At 45.3% G+C, this 23837-nt stretch overlaps 1 protein-coding gene across 1 annotated transcript in view; it reads right to left on the bottom strand.

Annotated features, from left to right (window-relative positions):
- Nucleotides 1-12160: 12160 nt before the first annotated feature.
- Nucleotides 12161-23837, bottom strand: part of TBX20 (T-box transcription factor 20) — a 34654-nt gene continuing 22977 nt past the window's right edge. The window contains exons 7-8 of the mRNA XM_054726417.1: nucleotides 13897-14006; nucleotides 12161-12536 (exon numbers count right to left, since the gene is read on the bottom strand). Of these exons, the coding sequence (XP_054582392.1) occupies nucleotides 12196-12536; nucleotides 13897-14006 (451 nt within the window). The 3' untranslated portion in view covers nucleotides 12161-12195. The remainder of the gene's footprint in view (nucleotides 12537-13896; nucleotides 14007-23837) is intronic.

Raw genomic sequence — 23837 nt, 5'->3', positions numbered from 1 at the left:
GCTGACGCACCTAAAGCTTAGTACGTGCTTAACAATAAAAAAGTTTTTATATCTTGCTCTAGATTGATCAAATTCAGAATAAAATTGATGCATAGTAGTTTTAATTGTTTGCTTACCTGGATTCTTTGTCATTAAGTTATATGTTCTATTATTAAACAGTAATACAAGTTCTAGGTTCATTGGTTAACCCAGAAAACTGGCCAACAGTTGCCTAAATTACTAGGCATCCTCTTACTAAGCGGAGAATGGGTTTTGTTGGGGAAGAGAAAAGGGGTTTTATTCAGTTGACTAGAACATGATATGTTTTCATCATCTCGTGACGTCTCTACCGTTAGTCACTTATCTGACCTACTAATTTTGAGAAGACAGTGGTTTCAGTCATCTTTAGCTACCTAGTTATTAAAGACAATAACTTAAAATAGTGTGCTGTGGTGAACTGACAATTAAAATAATACACTATAATTCTATATAATACAATATATTCTCACTGAATCTTATTCTCTTTTAAATGAAGCGATCTCATGATTTAGCAAATCATTGACTTCTTTCACTTAGAGATTTTGAATGTAGTCATCTAAACCTCACCTCCGTTTTCGTTTTCCCTTTTGTCTTTCAGTGAACCTGATTGGTAATTTTTGCAAAAAAAATGCAATGAAACTGTATAACCAGCAGATGGCAATAATGACTTGTAAATCAGAATTTAACATTTTAGGTAGTTTTAACTTTTATTTTTAAAAAGAAATATCACTGTTCTTGTAATATATCAGTTTACTAAATATGAAATTTAGGAAAATTCCAAATATACCTCTGATAAAAATAATTACATTGCATATTTCATTTTTCAAAATAATTAAGATATTCATCATGGCCAATGTTTGGTTTTCCATTTAATATAGTAATGACTTTGCTTTAATTGATTCAGATAACTTTTAATCAAACTTAAATGTTACTTTACACAAATACATAGATGTAAATTTAAGTGGGTAGCTCAGTTATGTCTCTGTCTAGCATGGTTATAGGGAACGGGAAAGATAGAAGTAGTTTAATGAACATCATTTTGAAAATTTAAAATTTCGCACCTGAAATTTGATCATTTAAAATACTAATTTCACTTCACTTGATACTCTCTGCACAAAAGATGGGTTTGTATTTGTGCTGTTTCACAGTTTCTTTTACGTTAAAGTACTTCTTTCTCTTTTATGGTGCAAGGAGTTGGAATTGCCACCCCAGGGTTTATCGCTAGTCTGTCATTAGTCCCAAAGATGGTAACAAAATTCTTAGGATCTCATAATTCTGTCAGCTAAAATTGAACTACATATCCAAGATTCTTTCAGAGCAATTTGATTTACTAATTTTATTTATTTCCATTAAGAAGTTTTTAAAAGGTAAACCAGCCCAGCCAGAGGGGCCCGGTGGTTGAAGGGCAACCAGGAGGAGGTCACAGTTCAATCCTCAATCAGGGCACATGTCCTGGCTGCAGGCTCGATCCTCAGTGTGGGGTGTGCAGGAGGCAACTAATCAATGATTCTTTCTCATCATTGATGTTTCTATCTCTCTTTAAAAATCCATAAAAATGTATTTTAAAAAATAAAATAAAACGGTAAATCAAATGGGATTTATATTTTACATTTTTGCATCTTACATTTTTGCAAGTCTTCCAATAAATTCACAAAGATGAAAAAAACGTTTTTGCTTCAATATGTATCTCTATTTTTGTCTCCCCAAAATAGGATAGCCATAGGTATATGCTTCTTGGTGGCTATTTATTTTCTAATTTAACATGTACTATATACATGTTAAAAGATTTTTTTTCAAATTTTTCTTCAGTTACCTCTGCTGAAAAATATATCTTTGCACATGTATCTATACTAATAAAAGGGTAATATGCTAATTAGAGCGGATGTCTTTCAGGTGACCTTCCGGATGTCCTTCCGGACAAAGCCGCTGCAAAGGGCCCAGGCTCAGGCCAGTAGTGGCAGCAGCAGCAGGGTAATGGGGGCGGTGCCTTCCCCTGATCTGCCAGGTCGCCTCCTGCAGAGGGAGGCCAGACTGCGGTTTAGGCCAGGGGCCAAGGCAGAGCCGGTTAGGGGTGATCAGGCCAGCAGGGGGGCAAGGTAGGGGCAATCAGGCTGGCAGGCAGAGGCAGTTAGGGGCGATTAGGCAGGCAGAGGGGTTAGGGGCAATCAGACAGGCAGGCAGGCGAGCGGTTAGGAGCCAGCAGTCCCAGATTGCGAGAGGGATGTTCAACTGCTGGTTAGGGATGTTCAACTGCTGGTTAGGCCACGGGGATCGGGCCTAAACCAGCAGTCAGACATCCCCCGAGGGGTCCCAGATTGGAAAGGGTGCAGGCTGGGCTGAGGAACACACCCCCCCCCCAATGCACAAATTTTGTGCACCGATAATGAACAACATAAACTGATGAACAAAAACAGACCCGGAGACAGGGAAGCATCGATCAGACTGTCAAACCTCAGAGGGAAGGTAGGGGAGGATGGGGGGAAGGGGGAGAGATCAACCAAAGGACTTGTATGCATGCATATAAGCCTAACCAGTGGTCACGGACAACAGGGGGCTGGCGGCATACATGGGGAGGGATTTGGGATGGGAATGGGGGGATGAGGACAAATATGTGACACCTTAATCAATAAAGAAATTAAAATAAATAAATAAATAAATAATAATAATAAAAATTAAAAAAAAACAAATTTTGTGCACCGGGCCTCTAGTCCTATAGAATAAAAGCCTAAAATGCTAAGTGTCCGGTCATCCAATTGTCAATTCAACCAATCAAAGCATAATATGCTAATGATATGCTAAGGCCACTTAACCACTCACTATGACATGCACTGACCACCAAGGGGTAGACGCTCTGACCAGTAGGTTAGCTTGCTGCTGGGTCCAGCCGATTGGGACTGAGCAAGATGGGCCAGACATGCCCTGGAGCCCTCCTGTGGTCCCTCCTTGGCTGGCCAACCTCCCGTGTCCCTCCTCAGCCCCTATCGTGCACTGGTGGACTCCCTCGGGCTGGCCTGTGCTCTCTCGCAATCTGGGACTCCTCAGGGGATGTCAGAGAGCCGGTTTTGGCCTGATCCCACAGGCCAGGCTGAGGGACCCTACTCGTGCTTGAATTCGTGCACCAGGCTTCTATTATATTATAAAACAAGTGTTTTAGACTAAAACCATTACATATCTTGATTGATTCATTTTTAAACAGTAACTTCACAGCCATTGAATTACTTTGTATGTCATGCTTAAATCCTGGCTGGAGGCAGGCCTTCTTCATAGGAGAAAGTGGAAAATCACCACAAAGCAGACAGCTTGAATGTACACACATCTGCGTGTGCTGCTTTGCATACCACTGCCAACGTCATGCAGATGTCCAGAGGAGAAAAGGCATCTGTGATAAGCTGGAATTTCTGGGAGTTCTGGTCTACTTTCTGTGTCTACAGGGGCCTATTCTCCTTTTACCACTGGAGCTCTCTCAGCCACCCATACTCTGAATGGTTCCCCAGGCCTATGTCCGGTGAAATGAGACCTCCTTCACCATGGGCAGCCTTATATAGGCATGTTTCATTAAAAGGCATGTTTCATGAATTAATGGATGAAGGAGAACTCCTTCAACTCCTACATGGGGAGACAGCCCGATTGCATAGTATATGCTCACTGACTTCAGCAGAAGGGTACTCAGTATACATTGTTAATTGACAACCAACATATGCACAACCACATACATATGTACATATAACACACTGGTGACAGCTCCATGGACAGACTCCAACATATTGAGATTATTTTTACTTACCACCAAAGTGACTAATACAAGAATTAGCACATTCAATACAAATAGGCAGAAGTCTTAGAATATATTAAAGAACAAATTGTAAAATATATATGGGCAGATTAAGTGCAAAACAGCAAACACAGCAAAGATACATGAGGCATCCGGATGCTATGTTTTATATTACATGATATTTTAGATTGATTTAAGATTTAACTTCGATTATGACATAGTGGTCTAGAAATATTACCGGATCGGGCCCAGTGTGTTTTGGGCTGTTTATTTCTCTACCTCTGATGTCCTCAACTCTGAAATAAAAACTTTGGACTACATGGCTTCATTCGATTCTAGTTAGGATGTGGACATATATTTATATAGCTGGAAAGATGTACCTGTTGAGTCATCCAGTGCCCTGTACCAAATTCTCTTCCTCCCAGGGCTTCCCTTCTCTCCAGCTCTGTGTTCTGATTCCAGCCTGAGGGTCTGACTCTCTGCAGTTCACCCCACAGTGTGTGTCCCCCATCCTGTCCTCCAGTGGCGGCACCTCTCACTGCCAACCCCGATGAGCACAGTGTCCCCATCTCCCCTCGCTCTAACCTGTTCAGCCCAGCCCCCACCGGCTCCCACGGCACTCCTGGTCTCTTCCTCTGGCTCCTCCCTGACTTCACTTGCTATCCAGTCTCTAAGTACAGTGGGATCCATTGTTCCTATTTTCTAATCACGTCCACCTTCGCGTAGGCTACATGGAAACTAGAACCTGTGCCTAAATGAGTAGTAGGCACTTATATCAAGCCCAGCAGACTGCTCTGTGGGCAGCAACATCCTGCTTTCACATGGCTATTACCCACCCACAAAAGAGGGAGGTAGAACTCCAAAATTCCCTTCTGGCCTGCAGTCTGTTCAACTCTTCCTGAGACACTTACCAGTGACAATTTAGTCGATTAGGAGAAAAGGTGTTGAGTTATACAGTCTTTACATTTTTTAGTTAAGGCCCTGTACCTGGGCTCAGAAAAAAAAAAAAGGCAAGAGAAATGGTGTGTTGTTGTTTTTTAATTCTTATATTTCACAGCTATTTGTGTGAGGAGTTAGTGTAGTGTGTTAGTTACAAGTAAAGGCAGAACCTGGGGATCTGGCTTTCCCACTTACTGAAGGCCACGTAATCTCTCTAAGCCTCAGTTTTCTCATACTTTAAATGGGAGTAATAATAGCTCCTACCTCATAGATTTGTTGCAAAGATTAAGCAAGATAATGTATATAAAGTGTGTAAATACAGTAAATGTTTTATAAAAGGTAGCAATTATTACCATATCAAAACTCAGGATGGAGAAGAATTATTTACATTATCTTCCCAAAGAACCAGCTATAATTCTTCTCGAAAAAAAATGGGGGGAGGGGGTAAAAATAAACTAATATAAATTGAGAGCCCAGGCCACACAATGCTCTCAAATAGGCAATATTATCTTCTTTTTACAGATAAAATAAATTGAGGCAGGGAGAAGATTCTAGACCACTCACTCTTAACTCACAAATACACAGGGTTTTACTTCCCTGGAAGTTCTCAAAGTTGACAAGTTGGGCCCTAAAGAATGAAAAGAGAAGATTTGCTGGCTATCTTTTTTCTTTTGCATTTTAAAATAACAAGCTTTAGTGAGATATAACTCACATACCATAGCATGCATTCTTTTAAGTGTAGGATTCACTGACTTTAGTATATTCACAAGGCTGTGCAGCTGTCACCACTATCTAATCCCACATTCTCCCGAGTTGTGTGGTGCTGTCTCATTGATGTTTTCATTTGCGTTTCCCAAATGACATGGGAGGTTGAGCATCTTTTCATGTTCGGTTGTGATCTGTTTATCTTCTTTGGTGAGCTCTCTGTTCAGAGATCAGTTGACTGTATTCATGTGGTGTCTTTTCTGGGCTCTCCATTCTGTTTTGCTGATCTTTTCTATTGTTTCACCAAGAGCATACCGTCTTTATTACTGTACCATTTTGGTAGTTTTGACATTTGGTCCTGTCAGTCCTCCAACTTTGTTCTTCTTCAATATTGTATTGGATATTCTGGGTCTTTTGCCTCTCCACCTAAACTTTAGAATTGGTTTCTTTTTTTAAAATATATATATATTTTTTTGTTGATTTCAGAGAGGAAGGGAGGGGGAGAGATAGAAACATCAATGATGAGAATCACTGATCAGCTGCCTCCTGCACGCCACCCACAGTGGATTCCTGTCCACTGAAGGAAGCAACCACACCCCACTGGGCACATCGGGCAACCAGATCTCTGTTTCTAATACGGATCCCCAACTAAAAGGAATCGCTTATCAACCACTGATAACAGGGATGATGATTATTGTTTTGCCATGAAAGGCGAAGAGAGGCTGAGGAACTGTATCAGCTTACAGGAAACTAAGGAAACATTTAAAAATGCAGTATGTGACCCTGCTCTGGATCTATCCTGAGGGAAAAGGTATGCCACAGAGGACACCACTGCGTCATTGGACATCACTGGAGTACCAACAGCAGATCACAGCACTGTTCCATTGTTAGTGTCCTGAGGTTGCTAACTCTACCGGGATGTTTCATGGGACCTTCTTGGTTTTAGGAAATACACTTTGAATTACTTAGGCATAATAGGGAATGGTATGTGAAGCTTACTCCCAAATGATTCAGAAAAACCACCTATATATATATATAAGAGCCTAATATGCAAAGTGTCCCCTCAGGAGTTCAACCAACCAGGAGTTCGATCGCTCGCTATGACGTGCACTGACCACCAGGGGGCGGCGCAGAATGAAGGGAGGCCCTGGCCCGCAGCTGGCAGCTGCTAGGGAACCTACCCGTGCACGAATTTCATGCACTGGGCCTCTAGTTTGTATATATTACGTGTGTATGTGTGTGTGTGTGTCCAGGTGCACACGTGCACTACTATGAGTGTAAATACTAAAAGAAATGAGTCAAAAAGTTAATAATTGGACAATCTAAGTAAAGAGTACACAGGGTTTCTTTATACTATTTGCGCACATTTTCTGTAAGCTTAGAATTATTCCAAATAAAAGATTGTTACAAGTTGGTGTTTGGCATGCACGGAAAATGCCAGGGAACAGATTAGACTTCTGCGAGCGCAGGAGGCGTGATAACGTCAGCTTCTGAAGGACTGTCATGCGGAAGAAGGATTAGGGCTGCGTTTGGCTAATCTTATTTGGTGTCAGCCTGCTGTGTAATGTCATTACATCACATCCAGGAGCTCAGGGCTGGAATGAGAGGCAGGCGTCCTTTAAGCTCTGTGGCGTCTCCATATCCTTCTGCGCAGAGGGGCCAACTCCCCGCACTCTTGAGTGCTCATGGGAGAGGGGTGAGTGAAGGGGACCAGGGGGTGGGACATTTGGAACTAGTGGGGACTTGAGAGCAATGTCTTCTCTGTGGGGTTCTCAAAGGCAAAACCCAAACCCTGTGTAGTAGTCCCGTGGGCTGTGTCTGCCCGGGAGTGGCCAGCCATGACCTGTGGCCTCACCAAATCTTCCTCTTTTCTTCCAGGGGTGGAAATGGGTACCCGAAGTCACGGAACAAAGTGTCTCGGAGAGTGGGAGGCGTAAATGTGTGTGTATGTATCAGAACCACACGTTTTTCATGAAAGAAATGAATATGCACACAAGTGTACTTCTGTACAACTTTGGGTAATATATAATTTTAAGCTGTTTACAAATAACATGTAATGCTTCAAATATTACATAATGTTGATAATACATTTCTAGCAGAAATAAATATATTGCACTTAAAAAGAACTTTGTTAGATGTTACTTCATAGTATTAGGCTTATAACTTCTTTTTTTCATAAAACCTTTCCCATGCCCTCCCCCCAGCCCCCACGCACACACTTCATTACAGTGACTGCTCTCACGCAATTCATGAAGCAAATGAGCACAGCAAACAACAGGCCGGTGATACGCTCTCCTAAAAAGGCTAATTCTTTTTTTTTTTCCCTTTAGGAAATCAAAGACTTTTTCTTTTAGGGTTCTGAAACTAAGAAAAAACAAAACAACTAAATACACTATTATAATGTACCAGAAGTAAAATACAACAAACTGTATTTTTTGTCCAGATGTAGCATTTCACCAAAATGTTTTTATTTTCGTATTGTCAGAGGTGAGGGGGTTGGAATTATTTAAGGCATGGACAGAGAAAGAAGGGCCGGAAAACACCTTGGGAATCTCTGCCTATCAAACATTTGTCAGTGAGCCTTTGCACATATAAGCACGCTGAAGAAAGGTAAGTATTGGACTGTTTTTTAACTGGTGTGGAATGAACAGTAGTAGTGAAGAAAGCATTTTGATTTTCCAAAGTGAGTTTGTAACCTTCCCTTTGCTTGTACATAAAATCCTTGCATTCTGAAATCATGTAGAAATGTATAAAATCCAGCGTCCACCCCAGGGGGATTCTCCAGAGGAGCTGCTGAATTCCGTGCAGGGCTTTCTTTCTGTCTAGGCCATCTAGATTTAGGGTATAGCCCTAGCTGGTTTGGCTCAGTAGATAGAGCATCGGCCTGTGGACTGACGGGTCCCAGGTTTGATTCCAGTCAAGGGCACATGCCCAGGTGTGGGCTCGATCCCTAGTAGGGGGCATGCAGGAGACAGCCAATCAATGATTCTCATCATTGATGTTTCTATTTCTCTATCCCTCTCCCTTCCTCTCAGAAATCAATAAAAATATATTTTTAAAAAGTTTATAGATTTAGGATATAATATTGTTATCCTGGTGATAACTATCAAGTGCATACATGTTTAACAATGAAAACAGTTTTCCTTAGCTAGTGAAGGGAAGACTGGGTAAAAAGAGGGTTTTTCTTACAACATGTGACCCTGCACATTGCATAGCCAAAGTTTTGAACTTGAGTTACCGAGTCGTGGCGAAGCTTGACTGCCTCACTGATGGGGTGGTGCAGTCACGCCACCCACTTGATTGGAGCCCTATTTTCTCCATATAATTCAGCTTCAATACAAGCAGGACAGCCTGAAAGGCGAGTGAGAACTTCAGAATGGGGATAACTACCCTAACATCTTTTGGAAAAACTCAGAGGCAGTATGGGGTGAGGATGCTTTACCTAAGAAGACTCATTTCTTGGGCTTTTACAGGATTTCCTTTTTCCAAAATTGAGCTGCCAGGTGTTTCCTTTTTCTTCTTTGGGAGGGGTTGGGATGTTGTTCAATGATAGAGATGTGGATAAGGGTGGAGGAGGGGAGACCCCCCCAAATCCGTGGGACTCCCATATCAGAGCCCTACAGCGGAGTTTTGCTAGATGGTGAGTCATCAGGACGCTTTGTATTGCTCCTCCTGTGTGCCCACCCACCAGGAACGGGGGTACACCGTCCGGACAATGTACCATTGCTATAAACTCAGAGGGACCGGCAATGAAATATAAATTCATTACTGTAGACCTCGTGGCCCCATAATTTGGGATGTATCAGACACAATCTGAATGTGTTCGTCTTCGCACTGCTAAGGGTGGGCAGAGGGGGGAGGGGGAATTTACTAAGTAGAATAAATAACAGAACTTAAGAGTTATTGATAAAATGCTTTTAAAACAAATGACAGATGCAGGCCCTACTAAGCTATGAATTCATTTCTTTGGGCTCGAGATACAGCAGTTGTGGCTGGGCCTCTTTCTATCAGCTCTGCGCGTTAGCCATGCTTTTGATACCTGAGGGGAAACCTTGAATTCGCGCCACATAACTCATGCTCTTTCTTAGTCAGCTGGCATTCCGTTACCTAGTTCTTGTAAGTACTTTTGGTAAAATACACTTAACAGTTTTAAATCTTGAATGCCCAAGGAGTTAAGTAAGAATCAACCATCTGAAAAGCTCATAGGACTCGGGTGGGGTGAACGCCTACCCTTGGTTCCCATGGCGACAGTGACTGACGGGCGGAGCTCCACGTCCCTTGTGCTTTTTTTTTTCTGATTCAAACAAAACCCAATACTAATACATCCCATTTACCGTTTCAGACGTGACTCTCCGATAGCATGCTTTGCTACCTTAGTCTTCTCTAAGCACTCTACTTATTGTTAGTCTTATTGCTTGATTACCAAGGAAAGTTACGAAGTCAGGAAATACTGGTGTAAACCCATAGTTAACAAAAACACGCACCCTCCTTTGAGACACACCGATTGGGGAAAAATGTCAACATAGTATGAAAATGACCCTTTCATTCTCACTGAAAGGCAAGTTCAGGGACGATTTCCTCCAGCAGACCAGCAATCTACCAGGGTCTTGAGTAGCATCATGTAAAATAGCATCTACTTCTGCTGTTCCCGCTGGAAGCAGCCACTGTCTTGAAAGGAGCCACTGGCAACTGGCCAACTGTTCAATATCAAATCCCCATCCTAAGCTCTGTGGCGACTGAAACATTACTCATCACTGCTTCTTAGAGGAAATGCACACTGCGCTGCTGTGCTTCAGATAAAACTACCTGTGGCGACTATAGCATCGCGTGCCAGGAGCGGTAAGCCGGCCTAGTGTCGGCCACAGGACCCAGATGCCGGGTTGCCTCAGCCCATGCTTCTCCATCCGTAACCCGGGGACCGCAGAGAACGGCCGTTGCCAAGTCCGACGACAGCATCCCATGCACCGGCGGTGCTGTCTCGCCTTGTCTCATAAGCCGCAAGCGCCCGAGAAGAGTATTTGATGTGGCGAAGCCTGACGTGAAAACAACCCAATAAAAAAACCCCAGGGGCGTCGGAGGTGGTGAGTGTATTGCTTTTACTCTGAAATGCACCTCCACTCTCCGCAGCAACCGTTCCCATCCCTTCGAACAGAGTCAACACTTTTGCAGTCAGACGGAGTAAAATGGTTATTACATAGAAAATTTAAATTCCATTAGAATAGAGTTTGGGGGAGCTGCGTGAAGGAGACGGGGTGTATCCTGCAGCTAACTGCATTGTATCTAAAGCTGATGGTCTATAAACTTCATTAAATGTCTGCGATGAGGGTCACCAACTGCTGCAAAATACCAACTGCCCTACCCTGACCGTAAATATTTGGATCTCTGTTGCCTCAAAATAAGAGAGAGAATATATATATAACTAAAATAGAATGAGTTACTATTCCACATCAGAGGAGGGACTGAGGAGACAGCAAGAGCTGGAAATAAAGTGGATACGTGTCTAGATTTACTCATAAGCAATGCTTCAGTGTCAGGGAGTCATTGAGCAACATGTCGTTTCCTCGGACAGGCTAGAAACATGGGGAGGGCGTCACTGAATGCAGAGTGAGGAAAAGGGCAGATGAGCGAGGTGGACGTCTAACTCCGTGTGAGCACGGGCTCACTGGTGGCTACCCAGGCGCTCAGAACGGTCCCTCGCAAATCCCTTCCGTCGCCGTGGCAGCTGACCCAACCACAAGCCAGACCCACCCACCACACGAGAATGTGGCCCGGTGCCTGGTACCCTCCTCAGGGCCTCCCAACGCCGAGGACAGACGCAGGGGCCTTGGCCCCCGTGGCACAGACGTGCCTTCCAGAACAGGGCCGCCAGCTCTTCATCGCCGCTCAGGGGACAGGGCTCCCGTGTCCTCCTGGAGCCGCTGGAGAACGCGCCCCAGCGAGGAGATCAGTAGTAAAAACAAGCCCCCGGATTTACACGGTCACACACAGAGCCTTGGCTTCCAGACTGTGTACAAAAGAGTCTTCCTACCTACATGGCAAGGGTTTGCAAGGACGGAATGAGGAAGCAAGAAGACAAGACGGTGAGCAAGCGCCCGCCAGGCCCTGGCCCCTCATTATCACAGAAAGAACGGCGCAAAGTCATTGCCAGCCGCTCACACAACAGGATCATCCGCTGATGGCGGCGCCTCCCCCAGCAAGCGAACACAAAGCAAACCCCCACATGCCCACACCACAGCGCCCGCCGCGCGTCCCCCCGCCCAGCTCCCACAGGAGAGACGGGCTCCCAGTCGTTCTGCCCGATGCCGCGGTGCTGGGCAGCCTGGCCTCTCTGAAGACTCTCCTCACCTGCGGGAGGCAGAAAGCAACTCTACACTGATTTTACACAGGACTGCATGGACGCCGCGTCTTGAACCCCTAGGAATAATGCACTTTAAGATTCATCTGCCTTGTGTGATTCAACTGTCTGGGGAAACTGGCATCCTATCCGTTGCAGAACTTAGGCCGGCTGAGACCTTTACACCGATTCTTTCTCGAACCCAAGAGCCCCCCCACACACACACAGCTCCAGATGAATCCTGGTCCGTGGTGCATTCCCTCCGGCTTCGCTGGGAGTCCAGCTCTCCTCCTCAATAGAGCGCATGTCTCCTGGAGATCCCTCGCGCCAACCCTTCTCCCCCCCACCCCCCCCCACCCCAAAGCCTGTCCTTAGTTCCATACCCACTCGCACATTCGGGGTTGGGGTTCTCCTGCTTTCAGAAGAGTCATACGAAAGGCGTCATGACGGCGGAGGAGTGGCGCAGTCCTTGGATGGCGGCGTAGGGGCCCTGCTGGAAGTAGTGGTGGTACCGGGGCATGTGGAAGGAGGGGAACGTGGGGCCGCTGCCCTGCATGGAGCTGGCGATGGCCGAGGGGGTCAGAGGCATGCCGAGGCGGCTGTAGGGCGGCAGAGAGCCCTGGATGGGGTGAGGAATGGGTGTTGCTATGGACGCTGTGCTGGTGCCCAGAGCCGTCAGGGACTGTGGGTGCTGAAATCCAGGGAAACTGGAGGACGACGACACCCAGGAGCTGAGAGACAAGTTGTCGGATGTGGTGAAGGCTGACCCTGAAAGGGGGGACCACGCGTTAGACCGGAAACTCGACGTCAATGTGCAAATCGAGACGTACACAGGGTGTCCCCCAAAACTGTATACACACGGTAACAGCTGATAGCTCAATTTTAAAAATGAAATATACTTTCATAATCACTGTCTTAATAATGATTCAAAGGATGTGTATATATTTTGGGGACACCCTGTATCATTTATCTGTAAGGATCATATTTCTTATTTTAAGAAATACGTCAAAGATCTATAATCCAAAAAGACAAACATGTCGACCATGAGGCAAATCTACCTTTCCAGATACAAAATCATGTATTACATATTTGGAACAGAGCATTTCCTAAGTAGGTAAAGACAGCTCATCCGATGGCCTGCATACGCCCAGAGAGTGGCCAAACCTCCGCATCCACCTGATGGGCAGGGGCCGATTTGCTTCGAAGGAGCTGCAGGGAGCCGACACCTGTCGGAACCTCCGAGGCCTCCCCGTAAGGAGGGCGGGCCAGGGGAGTCTCCCAGAGCTACGGGGTTTCCAAAGCCTTTGAGAGAACCCACATGAGCGTTTCCTTTTCCTTTTTTTTTTTTTTTTCAGCTTCCACGGTTCTTTATTAGCTATTCGACAACTTACAAAGTAACTTTTTCTTACCTCGCGGCATCCAGATGCCTAAACGAGAGTGGACATTAAATTTTCCCACCGGATAATTTCTAGTCGTGTATGTGGGTGTGGTTTTAAGAGATGTCCTGTTCTTTGACGTTGTGTGCTCTTTCTATGTGACGGACATTAAAATATGGCAGAGGGCGCTCTGTCCCTGCAAACACCCCTGTGCCCCGGGCCGGGCACCTCTGGTCTCCCAGGTGCAGAAGGCTCCTCCCTGGGCCTTTGGACGGAGGAACTTCCAGTCCCCCTCCCCCTCCCGCTGGGCCACTGCCTCTCCATAATGCCCTGCACTGCGAGAACCTTCTCTTTGAAGTGTTTCCCGTTTTAGTCATCATCCTCACGAGGTATTCCTGACCGAAGGAGGACGGATTTTCAGATTATAAAACTGAGGGTCAGGCAGACTAAGGGACTGCCCCCCAAACCCTCCAGCTCTTTGGTTAGGAGGTCACAGACAGGTAACGCAGAGGCTCGAGATTCTTCTACAAGAGATCCAAAGCCCAGGAAAGCTTCGGGCAGCAGCATCTCTTAAGACTCAAGGGCAAAATACTGAACTCTGAGCCCTCAGGGGCTGTCCCTTCCTGAAGAGGCTCCTGAAATAACGTTGGGGCCAAGCGTACCCTGAGGTCAAGGTCTCATCCCGCGCCTGCCTCTCTCCCTTGGGCGCTGGGCATTGGGCTCCCGGCAGCTGCACCTCCAGAGCATCTTACCTCGGGTTTGTGCCGTCTGCACCTCGTCCCCCAGCACGTCCTCATCGCCGTAGGTGCGGATGGGTGAGCGGGCGTAGGAATGCTTCTGAATGAGGCTCTCCACGCTCTCCCTGGGGGAGAGAGCAACGCGCCCAGTAAACGGAAAGGCAGGTACTCAGGGAGCAGAGGGGCCTCACAGATATTTACTAGGAAGATCAGTGTCTCAGCCAAAAGACCTCCTTCCGGGAAAGATGACACGCAGAACATTTACAAATGATTCCACTGTAGAGCTGTGGAGACAGCTGTAAACAAAACTCAACAATCCAGCCCTAGCTGGTGTGGCTCAGTGGATAGAGCGTCAGCCTGTGGACTGAAGGGTCCCAGGTTCAATTCCAGTCAAGGGCATGTACCTTGGTTGCGGGCTCGATCCCCAGTAGGGGGCGTGCAGAAGGCAGCCGATCGATGATTCTCTCTCATCATTGATGTTTCTATCCCTCTCTCCCTGTCCTTTCCTCTCTGAAACCAATAAAAATATATTAAAAAAAAAAAAAAACGAAACTCAAAAATCCATGCCTAACGAGGGAGGAGGCTAGAGGGAAGAGAGAGACAGTAGGGAAAGGTGTAGCATATTAGGCGGTGACAGTCGTGCTGTAGAAAAATAAAATGAAGCGGGATTCGTGATGAGAACTGTAACTGTGAGGATTAAATGAGACACGGCATTTGAGTTACCCCAAACTGTGTCTGGCATTTAGGAGGTACTCAGTAAATGCTAGTGATTTATAAAAGTATAACGAAAGCAGGTAAAAACGTTTTATTGTCTTAGGTTAGATTTTCTCCAATTTAATTCTACCCATCTGAATAATCCTAATTCAGAATAGTATGATCCCAATAAGAGGGTTTTTCTCAGTGAAGGAAGCTGAAGGCAGCAGAGAACTTGACTGGAATGGTATCTGTGGTGCTTCCATAAAATTACATCCACCACGAGAGATAAAATGGTAAGCTTTAGTGAGTCTGTGTCACTTGTTTAAGAGTGTAACCTACTTTTTAGAATCCCTTAAACAGACTTGTTGAGTCCCTTGAGTTAGACTTGTTAAAATGAAAATATCTGATCACTTCGTAAGAGGTACCAGTAAACATATTAAATGGAATAATGTTATATATGCTAATAAACATATGAAGGGAAAGGATAATTTGGCATGACATGGACCCTAATCAATCAATTTGCCCCTTATCAGATATAGGGTGTCCCCCCAAACATGGATACACACACGCTGAATAATTTTAAAGGCAGTGTGGCTTCATTTCATTTTCAAAATTGAGCTGTCAGGTGTTAAAGGGTGTATCATTTTATGGGGGACACCCGCATTTTCATCTTTGTATGTCCCCACGCTGATAATGTTGGACCCCCAAAGCCTGCACAGACAATGTCACTGACTCAAGGACCTAATTCACTACAGTGTTGGGAGAGGGAGTGTCTTCTTGGGTAACCTGGGTCCTTAAGAAAAAAGTCAAGTGAGCTGAGCAACCCTTACTGAAATGACAACCCTTACTAACAGGGCATTCAGGCCCAGGTCCTTTTAGCCTGAGCCTCGTGCCAGGCTGCTGAGATATGCGGTTATTTCACATGAGGAAGGCACTTGCTTCCCATGCCCTAGAACATATTTTCTCTCTGCACAGTCATGAAGGAATGACCACCCGTGGGCCCATTAGGGATGGTGTGTCGCTGAAAGTGTATTCCTCTTCCCATTTTAGGCACATACACTGCTCAATCCGAGCATTTAGCTTGAAAGCAGAGTTTAGCATCTGCTCGACACACACACACGAAAAGTCATTTTCCGAGCAACACAATGCATCACTGCCTGGTGAAATATGGTGCTTTTCTAGAAGAGGCACATCATATTCATTTTGTCCTTGGTAGACCACTGGTATTGTTGCTTATTCTCGTCTCTAGGAGGGAGGGGGGAAGGGGATTTTATCGCAGTGATTTACTTGTGCCGGGCCGGGGAGGGAACTGCAAGCAGTGGCAGTTCTTATACAAAGGATGGCCTAATCGAGTTACTGCCTTTTAAGTGATTGAAGACAGTGGTGCATATCAGGGCCATCTCTTCCAAGATGTTACGAGGAGTAGACAGCCCTTGCTGTTTACGTCTAACCCCTGTTTCCAGCAAAATGGAAAGTGCGAAGAATTTATTTAGCCTGGAAACCGATAGGGAAGATTTCTAAAATACTGTATCCTGAAAAATAACAATGACTCGCCTCATACGTTAAGTGATTTAGGTATTGCAAGGTTTAACAGCGCCTTGTAATGCTCAGTGCTGTTATATCCCAAAGCTAGAGGTGGTAGTTTTAATGGACCTACTTTGGATTTAACAGATAAAAGAAACGGGGACTATGACTGAAGGTCAGCCTTTCTAATATCTACGACTAAATTACTTCTCTAGGCAGAAAGAGCACATCAGCCCCGGCCAGCGTGGCTCCGCTGGTTGGGTGGCATCCTACGCATCGACAGGTTACCTGTTCCATTCCCGGTCAGGACACATGCCCAGGTTGTGGGCTCGATCCCCAGTAGGGGGCGTGCAGGGGGTAGTCCATCGATGTTCCGTGCTCACAGCAATGTTTTTCTTTCTCTCTCCCTCTCCCTTCCTTTCTCTCTAAACACCAATAAAACTATTTTTTAAAAGAGTACATCATATCTCAGGTATTTTTTTAAGATTTCTTCCGACTACTTTGTAGCCATCAGTTCCAAGAATACCATGTGAGAGGCACCGTCATGTTCAGGAGGTGGGCAGGACGGAGGGTAGCTACAGTGCCCATGTTGATCCCGCCAAAATGATCCGAACCATTTGAAGTCATTTCAACTATCTGTTCAGACTCTGGACGAGCAGAACCAACAGACTCTACCCGTTTGGAACGGACCGCCCTTCCTGTGTCTTTGAAACTGGAGAGCAGATCCCTCCTTGAACCGGACCTCCCTCCTCCCTCCCCTGCTCCTCTGCACCAGCAGGCACCTCATGCGTCCTCCGCTGCCCTGTAGATGGGCGGCAGCTGCGTGTGTGCTGAGTGTCTGCGCTGCCCACTGCGGGCCTCGGGACCAGCGGAGAGCAGCGCTTTTTCTCTCCGGCCCTGGTGCCCACGCGTCAGTGTGTGTTAGGGACTGAATGCCTGTGTCCCCTCCAAGATTCGGGGCTGAAATCCTCCTCGCGGATGCACTGGAATGAGGAGGTGGGCCTTTGCAGACAATTAGGTCTCGAGGACGGAACTCTCGTGAGTGGGATCAACGGTCTCATAAGAAGAGACGGGGAGGAGAAGATGGCTGTGTGTGAACCTACAAACACGGAATCTGCCCACACCTGGATGTGGGATTTCCCGGGTTCCGGAACTGTGAGAAAGAAATGTCTGGCCCTGGCCAAGTTTGGCTCAGTGGATAGAGCATCAGCCTGCGGACTGAGGGGTCCCAGGTTCGATTCCGGTCAAGGGCATGTACCTTGGTTGCGGGCACATCCCCTAGTAGGGGGTGTGCAGAAGGCAGCTGATCGATGTTTCTCTCTCATCGATGTTTCTAACTCTCTATCCCTCTCCCTTCCTCTCTGTAAAAAATCAATAAAATATTTTTTTTTAAAGAAATGTCTGTGTAAGCCATTCAGGCGATGGAATTTTTGTCCTAGCAGCCCGAGCAGACGAAGACAGTGGGCATCAGAACTACCTGGAGGGTTTGTCAGAACAGGAGTGTCTGCCCTGCGCTAGAGTTTCCGATTCAGGAGGTGTGAGGAAGGCCTGGGATTGTGACATTGGGGTGTTTCTAGGCGATGCTGCTGCTGCTGACCTGGGGGGCCCCCCTGGGAGAACCCTGCCCCACCCCCCCCACCCCCCCGCTAGCAGCTAGGAGCATGCTTGCTGCAACCCACGTAGCTCAAATCCTAGCTCTCCCACTGGCCAGCTGTGTGCTTGTGGGCAAATTACTTCACTTCTCCAACCCTCAGTTTTCTCATCTGTGAAATGAGGACATTAATATGATCTAGCTCTAGAGTTATTATTAAGAATTAATGAATGAACACATTGTATTTTGGTACCTGGAATATAATCAGTGCTCAGTAAGTGCTTATAGATAACAAAATTCAATGATAATTGTTATTATTGAGGATCCAGGTCACGTGTTCCTACCACTGGTCACACAATCATAATCATTTTAGATGAAACTGAGACTTGCAGTCGCTCCAAAGTGCCAGGCTGCGTTCAAACCAGCCTCTAATATATACATGTCAGAGCCGAAATTAAATAAAAAGTAAATGTTATTTCAATTTACATTTTAACTTTCTCTCCTAAATATGGACCTAGAAAAAACTGTGTCCTGGGAGAAAATGTCAAATCCATTAAAATCAAATCTAACTTATAGGAAACAAAATATTTCAAGTTGTTCTTGCTCATCAATTTGCTCATGTTTGCATCATGTCTTGCTGGGCCTTTGTAAATAACTCCTTGTCACAATATTTTTCTAAAGATTTATGCAGATAATTTTATAAATTACTGGAAGACAACATATCAATATTTATAGCTTCCACAAAGTACTTAATAAATGAAAACTTTAGATAATACCATTTGAAATGTATTATAAATCATTAATTTTAATTTGAAAACGGAAATATATTATGCAATCCATTTTGGAAAAACAAAATAAGTCTAAATTAATCTTTGAAAAAGCTTTTAGACTTTCGCTGATTTTCATTTATCTGACTCAGTCCTACCCGTTTTTCTTTTCAGTAGTAACAGACAATTCTGATTTTACTTTAGCATTAGCAACTTAAATTAGTAAACTACACTGAATAAAAAACAAAGGCTGTTATGTTTCATTTCCTAAGTCTCACGGCTGACAACCAGCAGAAAGGTCTCAGGCAAAAACGCGGATGCCTCGACTCCTAAATCAACTCCAGTAAATTGTGAGGCAGGAACCAAAGTCCTTCACACACAGAAAGGCAGACGCGCGCCAGGGGAAAAGGAGGGAAGGTGACATTAACTGTGAGTCCCTCTGCTCCCCGCCCTGGCCCGCTGGTTTGTCTGACACTCTTATAAACAAGTGCTTCCTCCTGAAGCTGCCGGTGAGTGAGGTGAGGGGCAGAAGCTCGGCTTTGCTAGTGAGAGGAATGTTGTAGTGAGCGCTTCTGTAATTTGAGAGAAAAAATGAGTTCTGCTAGAAGCCACCCCTTCCTTTTTGTGGCTATTGTCCTGTATCCGATAAGCAGGTTTTATTTAAAAGCAGACTTTCATCCGGCGACCACACAAAAATCGCTTTCCCTGGATGCGTGCAGCCTCTTAGACGGAGTCTACCTTCACCGGGGCCATGTTTAAAGGAGAAGTTTCTTTCCTAAGAAACTGCGAGATCAGAATGGTTCTCTGCAGCTGGGCTTTCCTGTCTTCTACAGAGAGAGGGTGTGGGGAGCTGATGGGCTGGGTCTCTAAGGCTCGTCACGGCTCTAAGGATTTATGAACCTATAAATATAGAAACCAACGCGAAAAATTTAACTAGCTATTTTGAAGAAGTCCAGTCCTGGCTGCAAAGAACCCTGAGTTCCAACTCCAAATCTTCGAACCAACTGAGCGACTCGGGCAGATCGCTCGCACTCTCTGGGCTCGTACTTTCTTGCCTCGCTGGTGGAATGACAGGCGTCAGCTGGGTGGCTCCCCGCATCATCTCAGCCTCAAAATAAAGACCTCCTACAAAGCTCCATTTCCTCCCCGAGTTTAAACATGGTATGTTAGGGCACACTCGAAGATGCCCTCAATAAAATTTAAAATATCCTCCTTTATGTGTTAGTCTATGTTTAAGGAGGAATAAACTGTGTTCCAGCAATTAAAGTTATTTTTATTTAGGCACGATTGGGATATTATTTGTCGCTCATTAATCCCAAAGAGAAAGTTCCATTTTAAACTCCTTGCTTTCTGCCTCTTCATTCTGAGCGACATGGACTCCTGAGCCAGCCCCTCCCAGCAGAGGGGACGCAGACGCCCTCTGTCCTCCCCCATCTCAGAAGCCGTGGCTCCTGCTGCAGAGTGTGGGCCCCCGGGAACCCCGTGGGTCACGGGGAGCAGCTGCCGAGCCCAAGGGCAGAGGCCACTGTTACTGGCTGTGCCCAGTTGCTATCTTCCGTACTTTCACTTCCGAGTAGCTGGCCTCTCAGAGTCGTGGCTGCCCTGAACATCCAGGGGTTTTTGCTTTGGGAGTGTTATTTTCTTAGCAGATTTCGTTGAAAGGAATAGTATACTATTACTTGGATTTTATCTTCAAAGTACACATGAGCATGCGCGTGGCTGGAGGGGGGATTCAGAGAGACGGCGGCTCACATTTTACAAGTCTGAGTACTTGCTTCTTACGCACTTCAAGTATCATATTATTTTGCCATGTTAAAATGCCAATCTGGAAAATAGTCAAAAAAAAAGTATTTTCTGAGTCCTTAACAACACACTGGACGGGCGATGGTTTAGGACTCTCGCTGACACCGACTTACCCCAAGGCCTCTTCCCCTGCTCCCCGCAGGCCTTGCAAGTTTCTAGCCCCCTCAACGAGAAAAACTAGGCAGCCTCGTTTTCTATACTCATAAGACGGACAGAAATAACCTAGACGATGAAATCTACAGACGCTTCAGAAAGGGTGCATCCCTCGGTCACCCTGCTCTGTCATCTTGCTCTGGCTGGAACTGCAGGTGCTAAAAGGACCCCAAGCGTACGCCTCAGCCTCCGCTGGAAGACAGAAGGGTCAAGTGCGGGCAGAGAGCCCACCCCGCCGCCGCCTTTGTCAAACAGCATCACCACCGAGACCTCGAAATGAAATGCTACGTTCCTTCCTTTTAACCCTGAAAGAGGAAGAATCATCCTGAGGAGGTCAAATTCCTGGGCAGGAGTTTTCCTGGCTGCCAACATTCCCACCGCCCCTCGCAGCTCTAAGCCGGGATCAGCAGAGTTTCTCTTACGGGCCGGACAGGAACTATTTTAAGCTTTGCCGGCCTTATGGTCTCTGTCAGATACACTCAGCTCTGTCTTTGCAGCACAAAGGCCGCCACATACAATATACAGACTGAAAACCATAACGGTGCTTCAATAAAACTTATTTATAGACAATTCGATTTAATTTCGTGTTATTGTTGCATGTCACATATTATCTTTTAGTAATTCCATTAAAATGATTTTTATATTTTCTCAGCCATTTAAAAATGGAAGGACCATTTTAGCTTGTGTGCTGGCCCAAACAGAGAGGGGTGTACTAACCCATACTCAAAGCCATTTACCTGCTCAGAGGTGTGCCCACTGACCCCACGCTACCCCTAAAACCTTCGGCCCCAGGTACTCCTCCAGCCAGCCTCGAGCTGAGTCAGAACCAAACTCCACTTTCTTTCTAGCACCTCAGTCATTAGGAAAGGCCTAGAATTATCCATAAACTGTGAACCTCTTTATCAAATCTGCCAAAATGCTTGCTGTTCCCTGGCTGGGGGTAGATAAGACTTCTATCATTTCCCGGAATAGTAGATTTGCAACTCACTCTGCTGAAGTTTCCTTCCTCATCAAAACTAACACAGTGTTGTTGAGTTCGGAGCAAAGAAGCCTGATTCTCACTGGGCATGTGTCCAGATGTCATGTGTTTGAAAGTGTTATTCAATGCCAGGGCGTTTTAAACGTATTTTGTAGAGACTCTCAGTATGAATTCCGAACCAATGTGCTGAGATAAGCCTATGTATTTAATTCTCTGCCCCACGGATAGGACTGAGAAAGCAAAGGGAGCTCAGGAAATTGGGGAGAGTGCCAACTCCTTATTTAGGTATTTGAGCCACAAGCAAGAAAGGAGGGAAGCATCAGCCAGCATGCCATTCATCTGTGGACAAGCAGAGCTACCTGGGATGGGGGGCGGGGTGCGGGGAGGAAGAGAGGCGACAAGGCCTCATCCTCACCTGAACCCCACCCCGAAGCAGCAGAGGTTGATGATAAAGGCAGATCTTGGAGCAGCTTTAAGAAGACCCTGTATTGTTAAAGCAAGGACTGTAGTCATGAAAAGGACACTATCTGGGAATGTAGAAGCACAGTTGGAAATGGTGAAATAACAGTCACCACATTGTAAGAGAACTCAGTAAAGGCAGTAAACCGAATACTGGATGCTGCAGAAAACAAAATCAACGAATTAGAAGATTCATAAGAAATTCTCCCAATAACTGTAAAAAGTAAAAGAGATGAAAAATGTTAAACAATAAATAAGAGAAACAGGGAATAGAGTTAGGAGATGTAACATATGTATAATTGGAGTTTTGTAAGTTCTGAACAGAGAGGACTAATTAGAAGCATGGAGGACTAGGAGGAGGACGAGGAAGAGGAGGAGGAGGAGGAGGAGGGGGAAAAAGAGAACATTTTTCTGAGCCCAATAATGACTTGAGTTTTCAATTCAAAGGGCTTGATTATATTGTAAACACTAATGAAAAAAATCTACATTGCATCTCAATCATTTTTTATTTATGGAAAGTCATATTTTCCGTCCATACTTTTTTTTTTATCTGAGCCCTTGAACACAACCATCAAGGCTATGAGAAATCCAGTGGGAATTGTGAAATTAAGTGTGTTGTTGTTCTTAAGAATATTGGATGATTTTTTTACATTTTCTGGTCTAATAGAAGCTAAAACTGTTATCTCTAATAATGACATTTCAACTCAGATATGATATATATCCAAATTTATCCCCATGTGTTGCCAATTCTTAGGTTTTCTAACAAAATAGAAAGTTCTGTGCAAGAGTGATGCGATCCAGCTTTCTTTCTTTGACAAGATCATTCTGATTGGTGTACTGAAAATGGACTGGAGGGCAGAAAGATCAATTTGTGATCATCCCCACAAAGCCTCTAGGAATGAGATGAGTGTCCTGGGTAAGTGCGGGGGCAGTAAGGGAGATGGTGAGAAGTAGCTGGACTCCTCTGGGTAATGGAGGATTAGCTGACAGTTTGGGTGTGGGCAGAGAGAGGAAAAGAGGAGCCCTGATTACTCCCAATGTTTGGGCCCGAGCAACGGGAAGGGTGCAGTTGTCAGCCGCTGAGACGGGAACTGCAGGGAGGAGAGGTGTGGAAGAAGAGAGATGGGCATCTGTTTTAGATGTGTGGGATTTTAGGTCCTTGTGTGGGGAGAGGGAAAAGTAAAAGAAACAGCCAGTCAGATCTTTAACGCTAGTGAGGCCAGAACCAGAAATGCAAACTTAATAGTAGTCAGCCTATAACGGTACTTAAAGGCATGGAACTGGGTCAAATCACCAGCAGGAGAAGCAGACAGGGAAGAGAAGTGGTCTAAGGATGGAGGCCGGGCGCACCTCACTGTAAACAGGTGGAGGACAAGAGAAAGAGCTAGCAAGGGGGAGAGAGAAAGACAGCCAATGAGGGAGGAAAAAAACCCAGCAGAGTGGGGCCGTCGTGGGAGCCGAAAGAAAACAGGGAGAAAATGGACAACTGTGTCAGACCTAGCTGATAGGTCAAGTAAGATGAGGACTGAGGACGGACCACTGGACTTAGCAATGGAGAGGCCATGGTGACCTGGACCAGGGCGGACTGGTGGAGCAGTGGGGGTGGAAGTCTAAACGGCACGGTAGAAGAGAGAAAGGGAAGAGCGGGATTGGAGAAGGAAACACACACAACTCTTTTCAAGGAGCTTCACTGTAAGAAGGAGCAAAAGCTGGGAGCATCAGTAACTCAAGAGACAAATGGGATCAAGAGGAAGGCGTTTTTCCTTAATGAAAGAAACATCAGGACATTTGAGGATGCAAAAGAGAAGGAAGTAGTGACAAAAAAAATTTTAAAAATTAAAAAGCAAGTAAAAGAAAGCAAACATTTTGTAAGTATAGCAATATAAGATTTAGACAAAGTAGAATTAAGACAAAAAGCATTAAGTGGGATAGAAGTTAAATATCTATTTGATAAACTGTGGGACAAACTAAAAAAGTAAAGAAG

The sequence above is a fragment of the Eptesicus fuscus genome, chromosome 14 (genome assembly GCF_027574615.1).
Source record: "Eptesicus fuscus isolate TK198812 chromosome 14, DD_ASM_mEF_20220401, whole genome shotgun sequence".
Taxonomy (NCBI): Eukaryota; Metazoa; Chordata; class Mammalia; order Chiroptera; family Vespertilionidae; genus Eptesicus; species Eptesicus fuscus.
The sequence above is the reverse complement of the archived record's forward strand: the minus strand, read 5'-3'. Positions and strand labels throughout refer to the sequence as shown.